The 18,924-nt window shown below is 39.1% G+C and overlaps 1 protein-coding gene across 6 annotated transcripts in view; it reads left to right on the top strand.

Moving 5' to 3' along the window:
* MAST4 (microtubule associated serine/threonine kinase family member 4) overlaps positions 1–18,924 on the top strand; it is a gene marked incomplete at its 5' end in the record, with an annotated part of 208,979 nt that overhangs the window by 50,162 nt on the left and 139,893 nt on the right. For 3 of the 6 annotated variants that reach the window (XM_081212588.1, XM_081212589.1, XM_081212586.1), the window contains one exon: positions 14,160–14,234. The exons of the other annotated variants lie outside the window; for them this stretch is intronic. In XM_081212588.1, the coding sequence (XP_081068714.1) occupies positions 14,160–14,234 (75 nt within the window). The remainder of the gene's footprint in view (positions 1–14,159; positions 14,235–18,924) is intronic. 6 annotated transcript variants of the gene reach the window in all.

Below are 18,924 nucleotides of genomic sequence, written 5' to 3'. Positions count from 1 at the left end.
TGCAAGTAGATAAATAGGTACCGCTCTGGCGGGAAGGTAAATGGCGTTTCCGTGGGCTGCTCTGGTTCGCCAGAAGCGGCTTAGTCATGCTGACCACATGACCCGGAAGCTGTACGCTGGCTCCCTTGGCCAATAAAGCGAGATGAGCGCCGCAACCCCAGAGTCAGTCACGACTGGACCTAATGGTCAGGGGTCCCTTTACCTTTACCTTTTATGACTGTAATTAAGTTTTGTTTACTATAATTTGGATCTAGACCCATCTGAAGGGAAATTGATGGGCATGTCTTAAATTCAACCTATCATTGCTGTGGGGGAGGCAGTGGTAAAGAAAATGGAAGAAATTTGTCTCCAGGTTTTATTCAGTCTCTTTAACAAAATTTGACTTTGCTTAGTATCCGAAGGGTTTCCTGGGTTTGTCCACATAACTGTTGATGGAATGTTGGTGTATTTACTTTATAATTCCAGTATAAATGTGTATTCTTAGTGCCTTTGCTTCAGGATATTCACATGCTTAATTTTTGTAAAAATGCTTATGACTTTATCAGTGTATGTATATTGTGAACCAAATACTTTTGGAGTCATCTTGATGTGTGCACACCAGACTGAAAACCATTCTCATGATAGCCATTCCTATCTGATTATGGTGGGTGTTCTTTCCAGCCCAAGTATGAACACTCATATAATGGAAGTAGTATGTGAAGCAGCTCTTGAAATGGTATCAGAAGAATAATCTTCACGACAACTCATTAGTATATTTGAAAGAATCCTCTCTTGAGTTAGGAATTAAATACTTGTTCACAAGAGTTTGTCCTGTAAACCTAAAGAGAGATGCAGAGCCCATTTTTGAAGCATGAAATGCAATTGATTTAGTTGGTGGATAGACTGTTAAATCCCTAAGCAATTTTTAATGACACACTCTAATCAATTGATATCAAGCCTAATAGCCTGATGACAGCTTCAAAAAAAATCAATCATTGCTTTAACCTCAGCTGTACTGATAAGGCAAATCAAATAGCTTTCTCTTTTTCCTTTTGAAATTCATTTGACCAGAAATCATGAACTCTGATAAAGATGTGTGACTATGGTTAAGGGGCAAGTTGGTTCCTCTTTCTCTTCTTTGATACTTAGTCCACATTGCCTAAATACAGGAATCTGAAAATGGGGAAAGATGATTTCTTATAATCTGGCATTGTGGTATCACTATTACTGTGGCAATATTCAAGCAATAAAAACTTAATATTCAGCTCCTTGCAGTCTTGAACTGGAATAAAATGGAAATGATCAGAGTAAACAAGTGGAAACAGAGTGTGAAATTATGCATGATGAGGGGGAGAAATAATATTTGTATCTACTACTTCATCTCCTTAGCATAGGTTAACTGTTTAACCGATGACTGTATTTTATGAGGTATTAATACTATGAATATTAATATTTTAAAAGCTTTGAAATATATAGGTAGAGCATACATTCTAGCAAGCTAAACAATTTTGCATTAATGTTTTTAGAATAAACACCAGTGTTGATTGGAAAGCTGCCATAGATCTCTCGTGTTCTGCCTTCCCCCCTCCCCACACCTTTGATGTCATTGAAACGATGAGAGCCAGACTTTGTTGTGCTGCTTGAGTGACCAGCTATGCTTCGTTTTTTCCTCTATCGGCTTTTGCCTTCTCTTGAGGTGTCACTGCTGATTAACTCAGACATTTTGACCTCACACTTCCTCTCAAAAGCTTGACCTATAGTCTGTGCTCAAAACAGTTTGCTGTTAGCACAGGATGCCGGGGTTATTGTTTTCGGAGCGTAGCAGTGCTCTTGCAGGATTTCCTCTGCTGAATAGCTGCTCCTGCCTAGATAAACGTGCTAGGTGTCTGGAGCCCACTTGCTGCTTTGTAACACAGTACTGCAAGCATTCATGAGCTCAGAAGTTACTGAGAGAATAACTGGCTGTAGTCAGCTGACTTTTCCTCTCCAATCAGATAAGCTGTGATGTAAGTGTTTAGCAGCTGCTAGGATCTGAATTAAGTGTGCTGAAGTCTGAGATAGTACAGCATGGCTATATTGTTGTGGAAGGAATGAGGGAAGCAATGGACGAGTCCAGCATTCTGAGGAGACGAGGGCTTCAGGTAGGTTACCTAGTTCATGAGTTATGCTTTCTCAGTGAGGAATTGTGTTGCAAAAGTTTGATTTGCATTCATGTATTATGCAAAAACCTAGGGATAATTTTATAGTGTTGGGTGTCATGCCACAAGTACAGCATGATAGATGGCTCATCAAAGAATTCCTTGTCAGAAAACTGCCTGCCTTCCTTCCCCAGGAGGGGTGAAAAATACTGTAATTCTCTCTAGTAACATTTCCTTGAGGAATGAAGTTTGATTTTTAATATAAGCTGACACTAAAGAGCTACAAATGTGATATTTAGTAACATTATGATGACTGACATGTGCAAAAATAACCTTAAGTGTGGACCATTTAGCATTCAAATAAATGTTGGTAATTATTAAAGGTTTATTCTCAGAATTAAATAGCATACATGGGTACTGAGGTTTTTTTTCATTGCAAGTTTGAAACTTGTAGGATTATGTTTTAGGAATAAGGCACAAAGTTATGCTAGAGTGTGATTGATTTCAAGTTCATAGGTGGATGTGTTTTCGTTTTTGTTGTATTTTAAAAGTATTTTGTTGTCTTTTAAAAGTATTTTTTAAAGAACACATTAATGGATTAAGCACAAGCACTTCAATATTTTATATGAACCAACATTTGATATATGAATTTTAAACAAAGTAATATAATTTTTACAACTGAAGGTGGGTGTACCAATACTTTTAAACTTCATTGTTGCAGTCTATTGTTTAGGAATGAATATGCTTTGGTCATTCATCTTTGACTAAACTTCCTTCCTCATGTTTGCTATACAACCCCATTGTTTCAGTATGTAGTACAGAGGGGCTTTAAATTGCAGCTTTGTATATTTTTAGAGTGCTGGGAGTTTTGTAAACTCTTCAGCTCTTAACTGCAAGTCCTTACTGAAAGATGCTTTGTTAACTGCTCAGTGTTATGAAGTGTAGTGGTTTTCATGTACCAACAATACCATATTACAGTACAAACTATCAATGCTAGATAACATGAGCTGGTTGAGGCATTTTGAGAAAATTGCTTTCTGGACTCCGGAGCCTTTAAAAAAATAATATAGTTTCCTTTGTTTTTATTGATACTATTGGAGAAATCATAGTTTATAATGTTGAACTCATGTATCCTAAAACATTGGAATGACTGTGGCTAAAGTGAACCATGCTTATTATTGTTGCTGCAAGTATAAACAAATTTCTTGACTATAGGATTTAAAAAGCCAAAGTTGTTACATTTTTAGTAAATATAGTGCTTGCATAAAACCAATCAGGTTTTTTTTTTATTGTAAAGGACATTTCTGTCTTCAATAAAAATCAAGCAATTTCTCAAAAAATACACCACCACACTCTTCTGCTATTAACTTCTGTAGTATACTTTCAAAAAGTTTTAAATAATCCGTGCACTCCCCCCCTCTTTTTTTGAAAATTAAGGTGTCAAAATCTAGCAATTATCATGCCTAGAGGGAAGACCTATCCTCTACTTTACCAGTATGCATTTAGTACTTGCTAAAGCACAATATTTTATTGTACTCACCTTTTCTTTATGCATTGCACTCTGTCTTTCTACCATGTTCTTGTATGAAAAATATGAGTCCTTAAAGCATCAATTAGCATTGTTGACACGTGGCTAGGTTTGCTGATGTCACTGTGCCTTATGGTCTCTTTCATTAAAGAGCACCTCTACACTGAGGTGTATCAGTTACTATATTCTCCTCTGTGAGGGTTCTTAACACTCCATAAAAGCTTTCTTAAGAATATATCTGATTCAGTATAAAATTATTGCAGATATTGATATGTGTGTTAACTTAGAAGACATGGGTACATTTTTCCTCTCCTGATGTGTGAAGGAACATGAATTTTGGGGCGGGGATTGGCTGAGGGACAGAGACTTCCTAATGTATGTATCTGGCATACAGTGCATTTCAAACTATTCAGCAGAGAGGCAGTTGAGGGACACATATTGTACCTATATGTAGCAGACAATCTGTGGCAGCATCTTTTTTAAAGAACAGAATTTCATAGCAATGTAGGTGGCAAAACACACCCACCTACCCTTGTTTTGCTGGTGCATCTGTGTATGGTGCTGCCTAGTGGAACTGTCATGTCTGATAAATGGCCCTGTAGACTTGATTGTTTCAGCTGATCTCAACTCCTGGTGCGAGGTATATCCTCAACATCATAATATTTTGTATGTGATCTGAAGAGAAACCAGAGTATATTTGTTATATGCTACTTACCTGGCAGGGGAGATACTGTGATCAGAGTATTTTATATGCATTAGCCTTTGATGTGGGAGTGTGATATTGAGGCATCCTTTTATAGCTTGTTGGTTAAATACACCTTGAGTCATGAGGAGGCCCAAACATTTTATATAGTTTGTAGAACTGATACTTGTCTCTTTTATCATCTAGCATAGATCTTCAAGGGACAGTGACTTGGAATGCTTTTCATAGGAAACAGTATCTGATTAATTCTGATATAGCTATTATCATCATTTATGCTGTTATGCCCTCCTATTAGAACTTCCCATAAGACTCTGGATGGCATAAAATATGGCACTGTTGACAGAGACAGATGATGTGGGGAGTTCTACAGTTAGGGGCTGCCACAGAGAATGCCCCCTCCTGGACCATCACCCCCCCAAGCTTCTAAGAGCAATAGAACAACTAAGAGTGCTGCTTCTGCCAATCTTGGCACAAGAGAGGGTCTTTAGGGAAGGAGGCGATCTTTCAGGTATTTGGGGGCACGAGTCATTTAGAGCTTTAAACAATAACTTGAGCACCTTGAATTTGGGTCGGAAGTGAACTGGCAACTGGTGCAGCTGTTATATGAGATATGAAAGGAACCCCAGCCAGTAATCTGCTTGCTGCATTTTGGAACAAAATGTTTCTCAGCCATCTTTAAGGGTAGCCACACATAGAATGCATTATAATAATCCAATCTGGAAGTTACTAGAACATGGAGTACAGTGGCCAAGGCATCTAGGGAAGATGAATGGTGGGACATTCATGGCAGACAAAAGGAAGTACTTCTTCACACAGTGCATAAGTATATTATGGAATTCAGTTCCTCAAATTGGTGGCTGTTACCACGTCTTGGAGAGTTTTAAAAGGGAATTAGAAAAATGCATGTTCTCAGTGACTAGGAATCATGATGGCTTTGAATAATGGTTGCTGGATGGAACAGCAGCAGAAGTGGGTTATTTGAATATGGAACAGCAGCAGAAGTGGGCTATTGTCCTCATCTTCTTATGGCCTTTCCATAGGTATCTCATTGTCTAATGTAGAAAACAGGATATTGGACTTGGTAGGCTTTTTGTCTGATCCAGCAGAACTTTTCTTATGTTCTTATGTTTGTTTTCACATAATCTGCCTCCCAATTTTATCTTGTTAATACATTTATTTGTTTATACCTTGTCTTGCAGTGAAATGTACTGGGTTGACTTACAAACTTTAACTCAAGACCACATCATAAAATGGAGTTTCATTCACCTTCTGAAACCTTGTTCCACATCTCATTGTCTTCTAAGGTGCAACTGGCTGTGATTTTTACTCCGTCTATTGTGATTGGGTATATCTGGTTGTGTTTTGTCAAGTTCTGTGCTTTTTCTTAAATTATTAGAATTTTATTGTGATTTTTAAAACAATTTTTTAAATATACATTCTATCCCACAAATATACATTCTATCCCACAAGGCCATCCTGTCAGCACAAGGACTTCTGCCTGTGCAAAATGACTTCTTCTCTTACCGAGCCTCCCAAATCTGCTTTGTTGGGCGAACTCGAAAACAGATTTGTAGTTGGTGGTGGGAGCATACAGGAAGAAGAAAGGGAGGAGAAGACCCATTGTAATGGTGGAAGTCTTTGAGATAATGACATTGGATACAGAATTTAAAACTTTTTAAATCTAAGGTGCCAAATATTTTTAAACATTATTTGCGCTGGAACAATCACAAAATATGACCCTTATCATGAAGTCAGAGGAAGCTCCCATTGTACAGGATTCTAGAAAGACTGAGATTACAGTTTTAGGACTTACTAGTAGTTGAACTGTAGAAGTGTTCCAGTTCATTTATAGAAACCGCAATATAGACAGAGGCATAAGGGGGAATGGTTGATCATAAGGTGTGGTTCTGGTAAACTTAGAGATCTTATAGAATCATAGAACTGTAGAACTGGAAGGGATCCTGAGGGTCATTTATCCCAACCCCCTTCACTGTCCCTGGGTGGGCTGGAACTATCAACTTACTGGTTAACAGCCAGACCCACTGTGCTACTGGGGTTCAGGGTTCAGTGTATATCACCCATGGTGCATTGGGAGTGTGGGAAAAAATTAAATTGCAGACAACTGTAGAATGGAGAGGAGAGCAGTGAAAGAGAAGAAAACGATGACAGCATAAAGGATGTGATAAATACAAAGATTTCGGAAAAGGGATTGTAAATTGCTTATAATTTTATGTAAATTTAGTTAGTGGACAGCTTAATATGTCCTTAAAAAGTATTCAAAGGTCTGTCAATTGAACCTTTCAGTTTCAGGGTATACCTTCTACATCAAGGAACATAATTTTCATTTTGAGAGGACCAGTGGTTCTGTTGAAGACCAATTTCAGCCTAAAATGTTTGTCAGCCTCTGTGGCAGGGCTTTCCCCCACAACCAGTTCAAGAAGACAGGGCACCAGGATATTGCATTGCATGCTCCCAACCTTACTAAATCACAAGGTGGCTAACACCAAAGCAATGTCAAGTCTGTCAGTGACTGCCTGCCTCTTTGTCTGGAACAGGAGACGGTGGCTATAGAACCCACTGCTGCAAAGCAGTGAGAGCAACAGAGATAGTAATAGCTGTCCAGAAGAGGAGGCCCTCAGCTACTCCATGATGGTGATAGTGCTGCAGAGTTGCTAAGCAGTGTAAGCCCTCTGCGGTGTTGGTTACTAGGTGTGCAGCCCATTTTTCCAGCCAGCCCTTGAAAGCTCTTCTCCTCTGCCTATGTTGTGTAGCTCCTAAAGGCAGAAAGCTTCCGTCTCACCTCTTTCAGAATCTGTGTGGTACAAAATACCTGTGGGGGCAGCCTTAATGCCACTATAGAAACTCCAGTGAAATCCCAATAAGGAATAGTCCTTGTGCACACCATAAATAAATATGGAGACTTCAAATCAGGGTTTATGCAAAAATTCCAATCCTCACTCAATTACTGAGTGAATCAGTTGGGTTGCAACTAATTTTTATATTGACAAGCCACAAACATTGTCTTCAGTTAGAGAAAGTTAGGAAAAGACAGAAGGTCTGTGCAAGCAAAAGCAGCACCCACCACTGCCCGTGTTCCTGACAGCCTCAGCAGAAATTTATATGCTATTGCAGTTAGAATTGTGATAGTTGTAGTTACAGTGGCAAATTCCCCAGTCAAGGCAGTTCAATACAGGGGAAGCCAAGGCCGTTTGGCCTACTGATCTCTCATCACGAGAGCAAGCCAGCCCAGTGAAGGAGGCCAGCAGAAGAGGGTGCTGCTGCCTGGCACTGGCTGCTGCACAGATGCATCTCTGAGACAGTGCTTTCTTGGTTTGGAGAGGGCAAGCTCTTCTTCTGGATGAAGTTCAAAGGGAAGCAATCTAGGCCTTTTACTTTTGTTCTTCCAAAGAACTTTTCCAGGTGAAGGAACCATTAGGGGATTTAATCATTTATAGTACGTTTGGGCATATTTCTGCTCTCACAGAAAGTATGATCAAACTGCAGATTCAGGTTGTAATCAAATGAATCATTTGAGTGGGTGAGGGAACCATGTAAGGAGCTGGAACTCCCAACAGCCAACAAGACAAGCTGTTTGAAAACTCAGAGGAAATTGCATGGTATGTGGAGTTTCCCTAGGTGTACACAGATAGTTCCTTTTCATTGTAATCCAGTCCCCCTGCCCCACCAGCCCCTGTGTGTGAAACAGAGAGAAAATAAGTACTCAAAGTGTCAGTGAAATCAAATAAAGATTGCTTACAAAATTGCTTATCGAAAGAAACTCATAACAAGTACAAAAAAATATAAACAATAGTCTAGATTGAGTTCTGACCTAATTTTTAGCATTCCTGGTCTCAGAAATCTAGGGTAATTAGATGTTCTGGTGGGAAAGGAAGCTCTGCATCCTGTTGCTCATAGTGAAATGGAAGTACACAAATGACTTGAAGTACACAAATGACTTGAAGCATTACTATATGTATTAATGAAAAACAATGCTTTATATATGAGGAAGTGAGATAGTAGAAAATTCCAGAGACTTTGTGTGGGATTGTTCCTTTTGTTGATTTAATTGATTATTGAGAAATTAGACGTCCTAATCAGTATTTACCACAGTAATTGCATGGTAATGAAAACAATAATGGTACAGAAAAGAAAACCTGCTCATTAGACCATTTTTTTAAAAAAAGAATAAAGAGCATTTTTAGTATATACTAAATGGATCAGAATGGAGCTAAACACTGTTTCCCCCTAGGGACAGAGGTCTTGTTTCATATATTCCACATGGATTTTTGTTGTTGTTCTTATAATGGGCTATACACCATTAATACTCTTAATATTCTCAGTTATGCACTTGAGCATACAAAAGTTTGATTGCACACTCTGAAACCATAGCTGCATGTAATCTAATATTTTTATAGTAGGTCAGAAGTTCAGTTTTCACTGTTTTGTAGTTTTTAGATGCATTTTACAGGTTTAGTTGAGTACTGTTCTGGATGCTAAACATCTTTATTCTTTCATAACAATAGGAAACTTCTGCATTGTTCTTATAATGCTTAAATGATGCCCATCATTAGCTGTTGTGCACATTTCTAAAGCAGAATAATGCAGTGGCTTTCAGATGACATACCTTTTGACCTCATTTTCAGCTCCACACAATTTAAATCCACAGTTTTGGCAAACAGGAGTCAAAATGCATATTTCCCCAGTGAGGTGAATGTAGCTTCCTCCCTTGTTTGGAATGCCATTGACAGGTGTATTAGTGAATTAAACATCAGCTCACTATTTATCTATTTATTTACCTTTCTATTTATTTAAAAAAATATTTATACAATGCTGTATCATAAAAATATACTGCAACAATATAAAAGCACAAAACCAGTATATTCTTTTGCCTATCCTGCCACACATGCTTTATGGGGGAGCTTAAAATTAAAAATGCTGCATGTATGCTCATGGACATTTCTCACTTTAACCCCATCCTTAAACTGCTCTGAAGAGGCAAGTGGAAATGAGTTGCAGGGAACCAGCGAACTAGCTCTCTGCACAGCCAGGTTCAGCTGCAAACAGGAAGAATGTATTTCTTGAGAACGTGATCCTTATCAGAAGCTTGTACATCAGAACAAAACACTATGATTGTGTTTCTATACTGGGCTCACTGCTCAAATTATTTTCTGATTAGGTGATGCTTCTATTGGCATAACAGAGAGCAGTGTATTTGCTTGCTTTGTCTGATGTTTTCAAGCCATTTATCTATCATTATGTGTTTGCCAAGCTATCTCAAAGGCTCTTTATTTGTAACAGTCAATTGTACTATTATTAAAGCTATATTAAGCTTCACAAAAGAGTTAACACTGTTTCCCATGGGTTCACTCCTTCTGTAGTCTAGTGGCCTCGTGTAGCAGAAAAAAGAGCTGCTACATTAATAGCTGGAGCGTTTGGCATTTGGCCAAACTAAATGTCTACAGCTTGTATCGTACTTCTCATTAATGCCTTTTGATAATTGCACCAACATTTCTTGATAATGTGTACAATATGTTACAAAGCTGACTGTTTGGTGTTCTGTTTGAAAGGAAAACCATAAACTTAATGTTCCTTCATGTCAAATCCTTTAGCAAGCAATATGTCTCTATAGAGGTATCCAAGGATGGTTTGAATCCAATTCCATTGCATTTTTGGACCTGTACCAAGCACCATTTTCACGGTCCTCTGAATGCTAGTTAGCTGTACTTTCCAAATCAGCCAACCTGTTCCTTAGAATTATCAATATTTGATGTTTTCTGTATTTGGATATGGACCAATATTCATTCTTATTATTTTTAATAGAAGTTACCTAAATTGTGCGTGGCAGGTTCTCAAATTGAATTGGACAAATTTAAAAGTAATTGCTTCTGTTCCTACCTTCCAGACAAGACTATTACTTTATTACTGTTTGACCATATGGTAAAAGTATATCTCTCATCTAATTGCATGAATATGTTTCTAAGAATAATTGTCCTTCTGCCTCCTTTGATATTTTTTCTTAACAATACTATTTATTTTCATTAAGATTATGACCTAATCTGAGATATTTGACCACCAAATTTTCAGATACATTTTAACATTGATATAAACACTTGTTTCTTGCATAAATTAAGGAAAGTTTCTACTCATATGATATGTCATGTTCATGCCACTTCCCACTGCATAGAACTATAGTTTGTCAGATTGTGGCAGTGCCAATTATCTGTCTTAGTAATAAAATGACCTTTGGGAAATGCACTTATTGAAAGATAATTTCTTTTGAGCTATTATCTCTCCAGACAGCTTTGTTAACGCATCAAATGAATTACTGCATAGAAAACATTTTTCTGTAAACTTTTGATGGTGAAGAGACTGTATGTTTATCAGTAACTTGATAGTTATATATAACATAGGGTGTGTTGAATTTTTCCACTTTCAAATTCCAAAATGAGGGGTGCTAAAATGTTGTAACATGACTTGGGAATTCAGAACATATTTTGGTTAGTTTTGCAGGGTAAATAACTACATAAAAATATTGACATTTTTATGTTTTTGTGGAAGTGCCAGTAACTTCAAACTGGTCTTATTAAAAAAAATTGTGGAGAATGTGTGTAAAATTGCATAAAATAATTAAAAATGATGCCAAGTTCTCGCAGTTAATGTTATATACCAATATTTTTCTTATTATTTTTATATTATACATATTTTATATGTATGCAAAAAGTTGCAAAAAGGAAGCTCACATTAACTGTATATACCTTATTGAGGTGAAGATCCCTGTGAAGGAAATTGTTTTCATTAAAAGTCAGAGAGAGAGAGGACTGGTTCTACTGGACCACATCTGATTGGCTTGCCAGATCTGCCTGAGCATAACAGACAAGTCAAAAAGAGGAGGTGGCAAGAAGGCGAGAGAAGAAGTCTCACTCAATATAAGCAGAACAGTAAGCAGGATGCTTCAATATCATCAAATGAAATATTTTCTCTGCTGATGAAAATGAATAAAAAATGGCTGATGCCCAAGATGGAAATATGGGAAGTTAAGAATTGACATTAGGAAAACCAAGTACACCTTCCAATTCTAATAAAAAGACAGATTACATCACATTAGAAATACATAATGTTGTTCTGCAGAGCATCAGACACGGTGTTGGCCTGTGTGCTACAGCTGCCATCACTGCTGCCACCTTTATGGATGCTGGCTTGATCACTGAAGAGGACGTTGATCATAATAAAGTCAAGAGGGCCCAAGAAAACGTTATGAAATCCCTGGATCAAGAATTTGACAATCTTTGCCAGAAGGGTGAATAGGACTGCATCTTTTTTGACGGCCATGAAAATACAACTAAAGTTATTCTGAAAGCAGACAGTGCGGATCAGCAGTTCCCCCAACATCATCAGAGAACAGCATTATTCTGTGTGCAGTGAGCCAGGTGAAAGATATCTCCACCTCTGCACTCTGGAGAAAGGCCCAAAGAGAGAAAAACTAACTGAAGTTATTGTTCATAATCTTGTAGATCTCATGAATAAGGGGATTGGTAAGAGGCTGTAGGCCACTGGACTTGATTCTACAAATGTTGACACTGGCTGGAATGGTGGTATCATGCATTGGGTAGAGGTCAAGATTGGTCGTAAGCTGATTTGGTTGGTTTGTGTCTTCCACATCAATGAGTTACCCCTATGACACTTGATCACAACACTTTATGGGAAGACCTTGTCTAACAGCAAGTGGACAGATAACATTGGCAAGATGCTAGACACTGCTACATAACTTTACGTTGATCCTTGGCTGGGCTGTTGAAGTTGTCTCGGATCACAGGCCTGGACTCCTGTGAGACAACTCAGCCAGCTCAGTGATGGAGGCCATTGGGTAGCAAGCTGGCCAGTATACCAAGCGTATTGTCAACCTGTTTTCAGGACCTCATGCCAGAATCCGGCCCTCCTAGCCAGCTCCCAAGTGTAGTATGTACTCCTATGAATTTTGATAATGCCTCTAGTCTGGTTAAGTGTTATACTGAGAACCCAGGTGTTCAGAGCTGTGTCAGATCAGGGACTGGCTGGATGAAGAAGAGTGATGGGAAGCACCAGCCGGGGAACCCCAGAGGAGGAAGGCTCAGAGCCAGGGGATTGGTGGTAGGACATGTAGGAGAGGTCAGAGGGAGAAGATTGGGAGGAGGAGCTGAATGCTGAAGGGGCAACAGGGTTTACTGAGCAGAAAGGACCCGTGACAAGCAGCAGTTCAGACTCAAGGCTGAAGCAGAGGAAGCAGGGTCAAGAGGCTGCCGAAGAATCCAGGGGATCTCCCTCTCCTGTTGTAGCAAGCTCTCCTACCCTAAGAATGCTCAGAATAATGAAGAGGGCAGAACAGAGACCAGAAGGGTGCAGACACAGTTTGAGACTGCTTGGGAAACATCTGGGAGAGGAGGAGCCTTGGAAGGGATGGAAGGCAGGCCCCCATTTTAATAAACTGGAATAAATAAATACAGAACTACTGTGATATAATGAGGACACACAAGATATATTGTGCATATGTGTTTTAAAAACGCATGCTCTGTGTTACGCTCTGAATGCTAGGTTTATTTTAAGAAGTTAAATGAAAGATACAAAGTAGGAATTAAGATACCTTAAATCTCATGTGTTAAGTACTTGATTGATCATGATTCCTTGATTCCCTGTGAATCCTGTATGTATGAGACCCTATCTGCATGCATTTAAAGTGCTGATGTGATATTACAGTAGTTTTAACTTGCTTTCTTATCATTTCCGTATCCACATCATGCTGATTTTTAAAATCTCTTGGATGTCATGAGTGGGTTGGTGTGTGAAGGTGGAGATAGAGCATTTTGCATGTATACCATAGGTAGAATATTATGGAGATACCAAGCAGGATGATACCAATTTAGATCAGAGATGGAAACCTGTGGCCTTCCTGATTCTATTGAACTCCATGTTCCATCAGGTTCAACCAATATGGCCAATGATCAAGGCTGTTGGGAGTTGTAGTCTCCCCCAAATCTGGAGGACTGCAGGTTCCCCATCTCTGCCCTAGACCATTGCAGCCTTAAACTTCACATTTAAAATGTCACTTGATATAAAAAAGAACTTTCTAGCACCCCAATTTTCTAAACATTACAAGGTGCCATGGTTTCTCTTATAAACAAAATTTACTTACCAACAGCACAAGTGTGTAAGTGCAAATGGGTTTAACCCATTAATTTAATATTTAAAAGGTGTATTGTTTAGGAAATAACTAATTTAATTATTAAAAGCAGTTGTTTTGAATGATGTTGATGTTAAAAGTTATTTTTGATATTAAAAATGAAATTTTTATATATTAAATTCTTAGTACATTATTTTTATCTTGTGCTTTTGAGAGTAGTTGTTAATGCCAAGGGTATAATAAAGATTTGGTTCAGGGCTACCTATAATAAAATTAATATGGACAGCAGGTGCATTTTTAAAATAACGGTATTTATTAAACATATAGGATATAATCCAACATTGAGCACTGAGAAAATCTGTTGAATTCAGTGAGTTAAGCAAGTGCTTAAATGTCTCCCAATGAAACTAATAGAACTATCACTTTACTATGGATGTGATCCATCCAAAGTTATCACATTGTGTTATTACTGACTCTCTCTATCTTTACATTAATGTTGCAATTGTTTATTGATTTTTTAGAAACAGAGTGAAAGTACACTTTAGTTAAATAGTCTCCTTCTCCCTTCCCTGGTCATTTTCCATTCCATCCCTTCCCATGATCCATCTTTCCCCTTTTTGTCCCTCCCTCCCTTTGCCACCTTTTATTCACTGTCAGGAAGGGACACCTCAGAAGAGCCATTTCAGCTCAACAAGACATCGCCAGAGACTAGTGGAACCAGCCACTACAAAAGTGAGTTAACTTAAGTGGAACTTAAATGTGCTAAACAAGGGAAATATTTCAAAGCTTTCATGAACATTACCTTGGTGGATTAGGGGAATGCTATGGACATAGTATATCTTGATTTCAGTAAAGCTTTTGACAGAATCCCCCATGATATTCTTGCAGAGAAGCTGGATAACATGTGGGTTGGACGAGATGTCTGTTAGGTGGATTTATAGCTGGTTGTCTGACTGAATGAGTGCTCACTAATGGCTCCTTGTCGTCTGGGAAAAAGTGACGAATGGGCACAGGATTCTGTCCTAGGCCCATTGTTGTTCAACACCTTTAGCCAATGACTTGGATGAAGTTATCGAGATGCTCATCAAATTTGTAGATGACCCCAAAATGGGAGGGGAAGCCAATGCAGCAGAATACAGAATCTGAATTCAAGATGACCTTAACAGATTGGAGAACTTAAATTAGCAAAATGAGAGAGAGAGAGAGAGAGATTTGTCTGGCATGACTTATTTTTTGAAAAACCCACACTATATCTTAGTAACCACAGCATCCATTTCTAAGTGCTCACAGACCAAGTGTTTTCTGGCATTAATTTCAAGCTCATTGGTCAGTAGTTAACTGGGTCTTCTTTTTTCCTCTTTTTGAAGATGGGGAAAACATTTGCCTGCCTGCAGTCCTCGGGGATCTCACCAGTTTTTGAATAATTCTCAAAGGTTATAGATAGATGCCCTGAGATTTCATCTGCAAACTCCTTTAGCATCCTTGGGTGCATCAGGCCCTGGAGATTTGAATTCTTTTAAAGGAGCTAGTTGTTTCCTTACCACCTCTTTTCGTATCTTGAGGTGCAGCTCCTTGCTTGCATTGTTTATTCAGTTATCACCAGGTTGGACGCTGTTTTCCTTTTGGACGAAGACAGGGACAAAGTAGGCATTGAGCAGTTCCACCTTCCCGCTGTCACTCAGTAGTATTTCTCAGTCCTTGCCATACAAGGGGAATACCACTTGTTCTTCCTCTTGCTTTAAACATTGCCAAATAAACCTTTTCAATTTATTTTTAAACTCTTTTGCAAACCTGAGCTTTGGCCTGCCTGACCTTCTCCCTGCAACTGTTGGCTAGTTGTGTATACTCTTCTTTTGTGATTTCTCCTTTCTTCCATTTCTAATACATTCCCTTCTTACATCTCTGCTTATCTGTAAGCTCCTTATGTAGCCACACTGGTTTCTTTAGACACCTCCCATTTTTCTTTCTTGTTAGAATTCCCTGCCTTTGCAACTTCAATATTTCACCTTTAAGAAGCTCCCATCCATCTTGGACTCCCTTCTCTTTGAGAATTTCTGACCATGGGACTTCTCCCGTTAGTTTCCTAAGCTTTTTGAATCACCCTTCTTAAAGTCCAGAGTGCATGTCAGACTATACTCAGCTTTCCTTTTCCTGTATAAAATGAAACCCAAGAGAACACAATCACTTCCTTCCAAGGTTCTCCAGTACTTCCACTTGGTTGATCAGTTCCTCCTTGTTGGGGAGGACCAGGTCTAAGAGAGGTGAACCCCTTGTTGCTTCTTCCACCTTCTGGCAAATGCAATTGGCAGTGAGGCAATAGGAATTTGTTGGACCTTATGTTCTTGCAGAATTTGAGTCCCAACCAGCCTTCGAAACTCCCATTCTAGATGCGTTTTGTGACAAGGAATTTCATCAGCGCAAGCAGTTTCTGAGCTCTGGGCGCAGTACTGTGCCTAAGATTTCCACTGAAAGCTGCAGAGTGGAAGGAAAGGAGGACCTTTTTCTGCCTTCCCACTTTCAGCCACTCTCTGAAGACTGGAGAAGAGATCCTCTTGAGAATATTAGGGAGGTAGGCAGTGGAAGCATGGCTTTGGGGTTTTTTTTTTTTACAGTTTTCAGATGAGGACTAGACCATGTGAAAAATAAATATAAGATTTTAGCTGCAGTTCATTTGTTTTCAGCTTTGTATTCTGGTTATAAAAAGTGTGCCTAGACATTCGATTTTTGCACCTATAATCTAGGTTTAAGGTGCCATTTAGCTCTTAGCTTTCATATTTCAGTTTCTAACACTTGTTCCAACAGATATTGGGATAGCTGGAAGTCTCCCATGACTATCTCCTTTTTGAATGTTTGGTAATCTCCTCTAGGAAGGCACCACCCATGTCCTCATTTTGTCCTGGAGTTCTATAGCAGACACCCACAGAAAGGTCACTATAGAAAATAGTGATAAAGAGATATTCTAATGAAGTGTTTTGGAAGTGCTATGAAAGCACCTGGCTGGAATCACAGTATCCGTTTTATTGCCTCTTTCTTGAAAATCCACATATATGACCAATTCTGACAAAGCATTTGCAGTGTGTGTGTGTGTGTGTGTGTGTGTGCAAAAATAATTTCAACCCCCCCCCCCCCAGTGCAGACAAACATGGAAACAAGTTCTATGATTACTTCCCTAATTAGCCAGAAACAAGGAAACCAGATAAATGTATTAGGGCAAAAATGACATTATGGAAATATTTTCTTTTCTTTTTTCCTTATTATTTTATTGGTTTTGTTTGGCTTTTCCTATCTCAGAACTCAGCAGGAGGCTATCTAGATTGTTATATCCCAAATCACGTTTCAAATAGAAATCTTTGCTAGGGAATCTGACCTGGCAGCAATTTACAACTGCAAGATGTTTCCTTGATATCCTTTCTTGAAGGCAGAGCATACATTTGAAGAATATCTTGAGTGGATAAATGGGATTAGTTTTAAGAAGATTTTCACTGCTCTGTATTTCTGCTGTCATGGAAGGGCATTATAAGGTTATAGAGAAGTGTTGGTTACTATGCCTCTATGGATCTGATCACACCAAGAATGACCCATAGTATCTCCTAGATTGCAGTCTCCATCTGGCATGAGTAATAATGGATTGTTCTTCTATTAGTTCAGTATTAGTATCCTTCCTTTCAGCTGCACAGATGTTGAAGCAATTATTGAATAATACAAATCTACAAATTTCCTGGCTTGGTTGTGTTCTTGGTTGGCTGCTTGGGGCAACTCAGGTTTTTGTTAGCTGAGGATTTTTGCTATTTAATTGTAAGTTGCTACCTTATAAAGTTTGCATATGTACTAAATTGGTATTTAGAAATTCACTGTTTCTTGTTTAGCTTGAGATTTTTAGCTAACCAAACTGATTTTGGAAGAGTATTTTGTAAGGTATATTCTTGTTGCTGAGAATTTCATTTGATCGACCTTCAAGAGATATCAAGTTATGAAAGGCTCCACGCTATTATTGTGGAGCTCATTTTTTTTGGGTGTGTTAAAATGTTTTAATTAATGGCATGGTGTGCATATTACGAGGAGCATTCATTAAAGATTTCCCCTGACATACTTTCCGTGGACTGAGACAAACTGGGCACAGTTATTAGTCCTGCTCTACATAGCTACCAGCAAGAGTCAAACACTGCTCCCATCACTTTATGCAGCTGTGGAGACCTTGTCTGTAGTAGTCAGCATTTTGTGTCAGAAACCACGACTTGACCTCAGAAATCAGCATTCATCGTTTGGAAAAAGCTTGCCCTTCAAAAATAACTTCATGGTTGGAAAGAAGTGGAAGTCCGATGGTGCGAGGTCTGGAGAATAAGGGGGGTGAGGAAGGATTTCATAGTCACAGGACTGTACTTCCTTCTGAGCAACATTCGAGTTGTGAACCAGGGCATTAAACCTGCAGGAGAAGGACACCTTTGTTTAGCATACCATGCCTCTCGATTTTGATGGCCTTCCGCAATTTCTGTAGTATGTCCCAGTACCCTTGTGGTACCCTTTGCCAGGATATCCATCATCACTACTCCACGCTGGTCCCAAAAGACCGTGAGCATGACCTTGCCCGCTGACAGTTGGACATGTGTCTACTTTGGAGGTGGTGAGGCAGAGTGCTTCCATTGTTTGGACTGGGATTTAGTCTCTGGGTCATAATGATGGACCCATGTTTCGTTCTGAGTAATTAGTCTGGCGAAGAAGTCTTCATGGTTTTTGTGACACATGGCCAAAAGAGCCCGTGAGCATGTGACTCATTCCTGCTTCTGAAAAGGCGTCAGCAGCCGGGGAACCCACCATGCGGACACCTTTCCCATGTGCAAATGGTCACAGATTATTTTTTCTACAGAGCCCACACTGATCTTGACATCCGCGGCTAGTTAGCGAATGGTTATGAGGCGATCCTCCAAAATGGCAACCTCCACTTTCCGAATGGTGTCTTCATCAATGGAGGGGTGTGGTCTCCCAGGAATGGGAGCCATTCCACCAAAGTTCAACCACACCTGAACTGACGATACCAGTGCTTGACTATGTCATACGATGGGGCATCCTCCCCATAAGTCCCTTTCATCGCATCGAACATCTCTTGTGGTGTGCACAAGTACAAGTACGAGAACCTGATGGCAGCTCTGCATTCAACTGGTTCCATTATCAGACGTTACTCCATGTTAGCACCCGTAATAGAGAAACTGTTAGGAGTGCAGAGCTACAAATTACTACGTTACCTATGGAGAGATGTATCATTATACATGTGCAGTTTCATCCTCCTACGATAACTGGAAGTGGGTCAGGGGAAATATTTAATGAACGCCCCTTGTATATCTAATTTATGTTTCAAGTTAAAGGGACAAGTGTTTTTGTTGTTGTTGTTGTTACTACAGCCTCCTTTTTCTCTTTAGTATTCTTT

This window comes from Podarcis bocagei (assembly GCF_964188305.1).
Source record: "Podarcis bocagei genome assembly, chromosome: 11".
Taxonomy (NCBI): domain Eukaryota; kingdom Metazoa; phylum Chordata; class Lepidosauria; order Squamata; family Lacertidae; genus Podarcis; species Podarcis bocagei.
The sequence above is the reverse complement of the archived record's forward strand: the minus strand, read 5'-3'. Positions and strand labels throughout refer to the sequence as shown.